The sequence below is a fragment of the Solanum tuberosum genome, unplaced genomic scaffold (assembly GCF_000226075.1).
Source record: "Solanum tuberosum cultivar DM 1-3 516 R44 unplaced genomic scaffold, SolTub_3.0 scf00140, whole genome shotgun sequence".
NCBI lineage: Eukaryota > Viridiplantae > Streptophyta > Magnoliopsida > Solanales > Solanaceae > Solanum > Solanum tuberosum.
The window spans coordinates 1,137,858-1,146,594 of record NW_006239064.1 but is presented as its reverse complement, the minus strand read 5'-3'; the positions used below and the strand labels follow the sequence as shown (position 1 = coordinate 1,146,594).

The 8,737-nt window shown below is 32.7% G+C and overlaps 2 protein-coding genes across 2 annotated transcripts in view; both read left to right on the top strand.

Moving 5' to 3' along the window:
* The first annotated feature begins 1,298 nt into the window (after positions 1-1,298).
* Positions 1,299-3,620, top strand: LOC102597873 (1-aminocyclopropane-1-carboxylate oxidase homolog). The gene is made up of 3 exons (XM_006351925.2): positions 1,299-2,160; positions 2,524-2,845; positions 3,210-3,620. The coding sequence occupies exons 1-3, from the start codon at positions 1,643-1,645 to the stop codon at positions 3,462-3,464; spliced, it is 1,095 nt and encodes a 364-aa protein (XP_006351987.1). The 5' UTR covers positions 1,299-1,642; the 3' UTR covers positions 3,465-3,620.
* Positions 3,621-4,569: 949 nt separating this feature from the next.
* LOC102598184 (probable polyamine oxidase 2) overlaps positions 4,570-8,737 on the top strand; it is a 6,428-nt gene continuing 2,260 nt past the window's right edge. The window contains exons 1-8 of the mRNA XM_006351926.2: positions 4,570-5,121; positions 6,325-6,440; positions 6,548-6,636; positions 6,738-6,851; positions 7,035-7,122; positions 7,271-7,356; positions 7,463-7,565; positions 8,592-8,689. Coding sequence (XP_006351988.1) covers positions 5,082-5,121; positions 6,325-6,440; positions 6,548-6,636; positions 6,738-6,851; positions 7,035-7,122; positions 7,271-7,356; positions 7,463-7,565; positions 8,592-8,689 — 734 coding nt within the window. The 5' untranslated portion in view covers positions 4,570-5,081. The remainder of the gene's footprint in view (positions 5,122-6,324; positions 6,441-6,547; positions 6,637-6,737; positions 6,852-7,034; positions 7,123-7,270; positions 7,357-7,462; positions 7,566-8,591; positions 8,690-8,737) is intronic.

Here is an 8,737-nt window from a genome sequence, read left to right as displayed (position 1 = left end):
ATGTTGGGCCCGGGCAGCGCCCGGGCTTTCGTTACTAGTATATATATATATATATAAGTTTTCTCAATGATTTGTCTTTTTAAAGTATTCCAAATCAGCTTAAAAAATATCTTCTGATACTTCTTATTTGTTGACTTTTATGTCTCTTTCCATTTTTTTTCTTTCTCTTTTTGTGGTTATTATATTTTCTTCCACAATTTAAAGCTTTTGTTCAATAAAGCAAATATTACTCCATCTGTTTCAAAAAGAATGACCTTCTTTCCTTTTTTGTTTGTTTAAAAAAGAATGACATCTTTTCTTTTTTGGTAACATTTTACTTTTAGCTTTCCACGTGACATGTTTAAGACCACAAGATTAAGGGCAATTTTGTACATTTGACATAACTTTAATTTAGGATCACAAAATTCAAAAATCTTCTTTAATTTCTTAAACTCAGTGCCAAGTCAAACCAGGTCATTCTTTTTGAAACGGAGGAAGTATTAAAAAAGAACGGAAGAAAAAAATATTGGATTGGATTAGACTCTTAAACATAATTATTTATCAGTTTGAACATATTATAATTATATACATAAACATATCCTTTTAAAAAAATGGTTCTTTCTCCTTTATTATTCAAATTGAAAACGAGTACATTGGTAATAAGAGACGGAGGGCTAGTATCTCACTTTATCGAACCAGACATAGAAACAGATGCTCTAGTAAGACAATGAACAACCTGATTCGTTGATTTCTTAACAGCCGACGAAGAGAGAAAAGGTAACTCTTTGATAAGAGTTTTACAATCAAAAACTAATGAATCAAAATAAGAGTAATTCACCAAATTTTCTTCCAGACCTTGTTTCACAAGTAGAGTATCAGTTTCCACAACCAACCTTGTTCTACTGAACCATTCCTTTTGCCAACTAAGAGTCTCACGCACCCCTATGATCTTGGCCAACAACGGGCAAGCCACATGGTCAAGAAATAAAGTTTTCTCAGGAATAAATTAACTCAAGTGATCACGTAGCACCATATCTATACCCGTCAAATCAATATTGATACCATAAGAGACATTGATGTTACCTTTAATTAAGTCATAAACATATTCTTTAAATATTAGTTAAGCTATTGATACATGCAGAGCACATACACTAAAAATTAATATTATTAAAATTTTTGACTTGGACCATATATATTTGATGTCCAAGTACCACCAACCCCATGGTCCCTCATATATTATATTATATTATATTGTGCTTATTTAAAAAAAATAAAAGGACCATACTTGGTCTCCAAGAAAAATTGTCACTATATTATGTTGATACTAAACTAAAATCTAAATCACCTCTATCATAACAAAATTTGTGTTTCTCATCTTTTTATTACCTTTTTGAGACATCTTAATTGAAATATTTGTTTGTTCTCTCCTAAGGGTCGGCTCAAAAGTTCGAGTTTGAGTTCTCTGTGATTTCTGCTTTAGAAATAGAGAGATTCCAACCAACATAGACCGCATCTTTTCCTATTGTGCTTTCCATAAGGATTTAGCGGCTCGAAATTTGAAATCTCTACTTTAGGATACAACTTAAGTGATACATTTGTTTTTGCTCTTTCTAAAGGGTATTAAAAAGCAGAGAGATTTCAATCATTTCACCACGTCATACTAATGGCAGCCTCCAACACACAACAAAACTATGACAAAATTAGTGAACTAAAAGCCTTTGATGACACAAAAGCAGGTGTCAAAGGACTTATTGATGGTGGAATTACTAAAGTACCTCAAATATTCATTCACCCAGAGGCCTTAGAAAAAAAAACCATAAATCCCAAAAATACACATTTCATTTTCCCATTAATAGACCTCCAAAACATCAACCTGAACAATAAAGAAATAGTGAAACAAATTCAAGAAGCATCAGAGACATGGGGTTTCTTCCAAGTGATCAATCATGGTATTCCGGTCCCCGTCCTAGACGAAATGTTGCGTGGATCACTACGTTTTCACGAGCAAGATATCGACGTTAAAAAGCCATACTATAGTCGAGATGTTGCGAGGAAAGTTATGTACAATTGCAATTTTGATTTGTTTAGTGAGAAATCTCTTGCAGCAAATTGGAGAGACTCACTTTACTCTGTTATGGCTCCTAATCCTGCTAATCCCGAGGAAATCCCCGAGACATGCAGGTACTTTTTCACTTATATATACTGACAACGAAAAACAATTATATTATTAGGTACACTTAATGTTAGTAGTATACTTTTTTATTGAAAAGACCAAAGCATTATTGACCATAGAGGACAAAGAGAATAGAATAATAACATGTTACAAGTTACAGCCATTAGTTAATAATATACATAGTGAGAATTTTCAATGACATAACATTTCAAGTCATCTTTGGAATCGATTTTTATGTAATGTTACATTATATTATACGTTATCTTAATATCATTTCACTATATCAGTCAAATAACATCTAGACAAACGACGTGTTTATACAGAGATTTGATAGTATAACTTTAAATTTAACAAGTTTTACATTCTTGTAGGGAAATTACAATTGAGTACTCAAATTATGTGATGAATTTGGGCTACACATTGCTTGAATTATTTTCAGAAGGACTTGGTTTAAAACCAAACCATCTCAAAGAAATGGGATGTGCTGAGGGACTAGGCATTTTGTGCAATTACTATCCTAAATGTCCACAACCAGAAGTTGCAATTGGCACAAGTAGACATGCTGATAATGATTTTTTCACAGTGCTTTTGCAAGATGATATTGGTGGACTTCAAGTTTTTCACAAGAATCAATGGGTTGATGTTCCTCCTACTCATGGAGCTTTAGTTGTCAATATTGGTGACATTCTTCAGGTAAAGTGTTCTTTTATTCTTATCGGATCTTCACACAAATAGTCAGATAGATTTGCTATATACTTTTTCTAGTCAGTATATATAGAGTATACACTCATTATACATGATTATACACATATTATATATGGATTATACATATATTATATATTGGCCGACTATTTTTAGTTAAATTAGTTGGGTGGACGGCTATTTAAGTTAATTCTTCATAATTTTCATGAGTGTTCTTAAATGAAAGAGTTGGAACAACAAAAATCAAATGCTCATCGATGAAATTCTTAGAATTAATATAAATCTCCTTTTAACGAGTTTAATTTAACAAGTCATTATAAACTTATAAAGTTTCATTCAACTTTTGATTTTTCAGCTTATATCGAATGACAAATACAAGAGCGTAGTGCACAGAGTATTGGCAAATAAAATTGGTCCAAGAATATCAATAGCAAGTTTCTTCAGCACAGGGCCATTTGCAACTTCTAGAATTTATGGACCAATTGAGGAGTTATTATCTAAAGATAATCCTCCAAAGTATAGAGCAACAACAATGAAGGACTTCTTTGAATATTCTAACAAGAAAGGACTTGATGGCAATTCTAATTTGTCTCACTACAAAATAATATAAAATTTTGATATGGAGTTAAAATAATGTTTTTTGTTTGAACCAAAAAAAATAATCTACCTGAAGAATTAAAGATGTTATATTTGTACTTTTGTATTTGTTTGGTATAATAAAAAATAAGGATAATAATTTCTCAATAAAATGTGAGAGTATTTATTATGATTTATTGAAATTTTATAATTTTGATATAATTTTATATCGTATGATAACAATGAGAGAAATAAAAAATGTAATATCAAGATTTACCGAGAAATACTTATCTATCTTAATAATACCCTCGTCTAAACACGCTTGAACCGATGAAAAGTAAATTTTCTCAATAATTGGTCTTTCATAAGATCTAGAGTATTCCAAACTAGCTTTAAAAATATCATTTTTCTTTTTGTGGTTATTATATTTTCTTCCATTAATTAATGAGAGATACTAATAGAAAATATCCCAAGAGGCAATCTCATGGTCCCTCCACAATTATAGAGAAAACTCCAAAGGTCACTTTTTAAAATTCTAATTTTATTATTTTAATAAAATAACTCTTAACTTAAGAAAATAAATTTTAAATTTTAAATATTTATCATAGAAAATATAGCTAAACACAATTTCAATTTTTTTGAAAATTTTAATAAAGTAAGTTTTAAAAAAAAACATTTTTCATGACCAAATACATAGAGAATTCAAACAACATAGCTAGCTATCACACAAGAACTAAACTAGTAGCATGCTTACTTTGACTAGAAATTTAATAGAAAAAAATCGTTTTAATCTATTTATCTTATTTTAATTTGGCATAAAAAATTAAAATAAAATATATATTTTAGTCTTATGATATTTAAATTAAAAATATATAAAATACACCAAAATATTCTTATTTTTTCAATAATTATTTTCCTAATAAATATGTCAAATGAAAAACAAACAACAACGGGAGTACAACATACCCACACAGATAGAGAGTACACAGACGTTACAATTACCTCGCGAAGTTAAACTCAAGTTTTTTAACGGTTAAAATGCTCCTTCACCAAACTTTGTTTTCAAGATTCAAACTCGAAATATCTAATTTTTATAAACGAGTCGATTTAAAAAAAATTAATAATAATTAATTAATACTTGGAATATTCCTACCCTTTTCCTCTTCTCAACCTCCATAACCAAAAACTCCATAAAAGCCCATCTCCTTTTCTTCTTCTTTTTTTCCAATTCCCAATTCATTCTCTCTCCGATCTAACAATCTGTTCATTCAAAATTCATTCAAACGGAATTCCCAGAAACGAATTTCGTTCGATTCTGATCAGGAGAGAGAATTTTTCCAGAAAAATTTGCAAAATTTTTGGACTATTTTTGCTCTTTTTGTTCATCTGGGTTGATTTGGAATACGCATGTGTGTATTGATCAAACTGGGTTTTTCTTCAAATTCAAATCTGTTCATTACTTGTTTTTTAATATTTTTTCTTCATTTTTCACCTCGGATTTTCGCATTTTCTGATTCTAATAATTGCAGCATTAACTCATTGATACTGAGTTTGTTGTTAAGATTAAGATTATTAACGATTAATCTTAGTTAATTTCATTGATTTCGATTATCTTTTTATTGGGTTTATTGTGGATTATCGCATTTTAGCTATGGATTCTCAAAACAAGAGTAATCGTCAGGTGCAGAGAGGTTTGTTTTCGTAAAGTTTTATTTTTTGATCAATTTTCTTCAAATATAGCTTTTTCTTTACGGTTTTAACCAATTTTGACCTGTGACCCGGTTACCGACAACATACCCAATGTAGTTTGACAAGTAGGGTTTGAGGAGGATAGTATTTCGGGTCAAGTATGGGGTGTAGTCGCGAGTGGGGTATGGGGAGGGTAGTGTGTTCCGGGCTATGTAATACAACAGCATAACATACATATTGAGTGTAGTCTCATAAGTGGGGTCTGAGGAGGGTAGTGTGTAGGCAATCTTGTCCCTACCTTTTGGGCTATGCTACACAACAACAACATACCCTGTGTAGTCGCACAAGTGGTGTCGTCCTTTAGTTTGTATGATCAATTAAATTTGGATTTATTTGAGCTGAATTAAGGTGACTGATGTTTGATTTTTATGTTGTTCATATAAAATGTGTATACTGCAGCATCATAATGGAGACATTTGGTTTATTTTATTACTGTATTAAAAAGAGAGACTTTTAAAGTTTTCAACTTGCAAGGAATATGCTTTTTCAACTGTCAGTGATGTTACCTGTTTTCGTCCTCTATATCAATAACAGGTTATTGGTAGAATTTTTGGAACATGTCAGCAAACAGCAATTTGGTATTATAAAAATCGCTTTGAAGTTTTTAACTTGTACAGAATATGCTTTTAAAATGGGTTTCTGTCATTGTGACACTGCATATTTTTCGTCGTTTATATCAAGAATAATAATGGGTTACTAATAGATTGTGTATGCTGGTAGTGGTAACATATCAATTGAACTTTTTACTGGTTAGCCGCCATTTAGTAGGCGTTTTTTTTTATTTCCATAATAACCAGCTATCCTGCTTATCGAAGAGGCAGAGTTTGCTAATTTTAGTATAACTGAGTTCTTGATTATAATTGGAACAAGTGATAAGACACCCAATAAATGATAATCACAGTGCTTTCATGTGTTTGGAATGAGAAGCGCATGAAGAAAAAAATAGAGCGAGCTAATAAAAACAAGCCATTAGGCCATTTTGTATTTTGCCTATACTGATACAAAATTTTGTCACCTTGCGATTTGGCTGTCTATATGATCACTTCAGACATGATTTTGTACATTTCTGTGTCTAACGTTATGGATTCTTATCATTTTTTTCAAGTTAAAAACTTTACTAAAGTGAGTTGTTGTTTTCTCCCTAGCTCCTTGCTTCTCAAATGTTGGACGGAGGAATGCGGCTTCACCATCTGTCATTGTAATAGGTGGTGGATTTGCAGGCCTTGCAGCTGCTCGGACACTTTATGATGCATCATTTCAGGTATGCCCCGGAAATATGTATTAGTAAAAATATGACCATCTTATAACTTTTTACTTGCTGTAATGGTGATGGTGGATATATTTCATCTAGTTAATATTTTCTTGCAGGTGGTTGTTCTAGAATCACGAGATAGAATTGGAGGCCGTGTTCACACTGATTATTCTTTTGGTTTTCCTGTTGACTTGGGTGCATCATGGTAGCAAATTTTTGCTTTTTTGGAACAACACTTGTGTGTTTATAATACAGTAAACAGATGCATTTTGCTTCCAATGGATATTGAAGTTTTAACTGGTTTAGGTTGCATGGCGTCGGCAACGAGAATCCTTTGGCACCTCTAATTGGAAAACTAGGACTGCCTCTCTATCGTACAAGTGGTGACAATTCAGTTTTGTACGACCATGACCTGGAAAGGTTTGTATTCTAAGTTGTCCTTACCTATCATAAGTCCACTTTCTAAAAAAAGCATATGCATATCAAGTTATGCTTCTGCATGTCATTATGTGGAATTCTGGAAAAATTAGAGATTGCTAGTTCTCTGAAGTGACCTTTCTAAGTATGTAAGAGAATTAACTAACTTATCTTTTGATTGTACAGTTATGGACTTTTTGACATGGAGGGTAATCAAGTTCCCCAGGACTTAGTCTCAAAGGTTGGCGAGACTTTTGAGAGCATTTTGAAGGAGGCATGTTTTCCCTTTCTCTATCCACCTTAAATCTCTGTGAATCATTTTTGTGAAATGTCTGATTCTTTCTGTAAGGAGAGGATCTGTATTTATAGTATGTAGTATTTTGGGCATTATCTGACTATTAGCTGACTTGCTTTGGCTGCAGACTGATCTAATTAGGAAAGAAAACAGTGAAGACATGTCTATCGGTCGTGCTATATCAATGGTTTTTGAAAGGAGACCTGATTTAAGGTCCTACTTAATTCTGTTTTTCCAACATATCAACCACCTCTCCCCAAATCAATTAAAGAGGAAAAAAGAGAATATTTTTTCACTAAGAGAATAACTGTTAATACAGGTTGAATGGCCTTGGTCATAAGGTGTTGCAGTGGTACCTATGCAGAATGGAAGGCTGGTTCGCTGCGGATGCAGATACCATATCACTCAAGTGTTGGGACCAGGTTAATTTCCTTTTTACTCTTTTTCTTCAGAGCTTACTTGTTGGAGAAAGCTTATATTCTCGTTGACTATTGTCTTCCAGAGACATTTGGACTGTTTCTAGGTCTCACCATAGTATACACCTGAAACAACAGCTTGTTCAAAAAGAGAATCTCATTCTGTCTTTCCTGTTACCAAATGGGATCTTTGTCATTTGTCTAGTATAGGTCTAATTACTTAGTAAGTAAAGAGATCTTGGAAATGAGAAAAAAAACCTCTTGACAATATAGAGATACAAAAATTGTTGGTGAGCACGACACTTGGCTGAGAGACTGAAGTTGCCAATATAGAAATTCAATACAACTTTCACGAAGAAGATACTAGTTAGAAGGATGATTGGCCAAGAGAATAAATAATTTCAGCGTACAAAAACAGCCGTAGGCATTATCTGCAGTTTCAGGCACTCGGCTGGTTACTAGCTCTGAAGAATTATGCCATCAGTTTTATGCCTTTAGCCAGTGTTATCTTTTTTCTCAAGCTTTCATTCCAGATACTCCTTCAATCCCACAAACTCGTCATGTTGGGATGTTTAAGATGTCTGGCTCATGCTTATAGTATTGTTCCATACAAGTCTCACTTCTTTCATGGATTCGAACTAAGTTAAACAATGGTATGATGTTTCCATATAACACTAACTTATCAACTACTGTAGTATTTTCTTCTATTTTTACTAATACAATAAGTCTAGTTACTTTAGTAAGCTCTATGCCTAATCAAATTATGTCACATAAAATAGGCCAAAAGACAATCTATTGATTGTTTATTTAACATTTGAGTTCTACTTGTAGCTGGTTTGAATATGTGAAGGGATTACATCAGCTCAGGAAAGTCTAGATCGCCTAATAGGCTAATACCTGTGTCAAAATGATCATCTAAGATGTCTGAAGCTCTGAAAATGCCCTTGTATAAAATATGTGTGATGTGCAGTTTATTGACCTTGGAAATGTTGTTTGAAGTTTCTCCTTAAGACTTGTGATTGTGCTATACAGGAAGAATTGCTTCCTGGTGGGCATGGTCTTATGGTTCGGGGATATAAGCCTGTCATCAATACACTAGCAAAAGGGCTTGACATTCGCTTAGGTCACAGGTAAGGAATACCTTCCTGACTTCTCACCCCCCCCCCCCCCCTCCCCCC

Coding starts and splice junctions, on each gene's coding strand:
- LOC102597873 (XM_006351925.2), top strand. CDS start 1,643: ATGGCAGCCTCCAACACACAACAAAACTATGACAAAATTAGTGAACTA. Junction 2,161..2,523: donor GAAATCCCCGAGACATGCAG/GTACTTTTTCAC, acceptor ACATTCTTGTAG/GGAAATTACAATTGAGTACT. Junction 2,846..3,209: donor ATATTGGTGACATTCTTCAG/GTAAAGTGTTCT, acceptor TTGATTTTTCAG/CTTATATCGAATGACAAATA.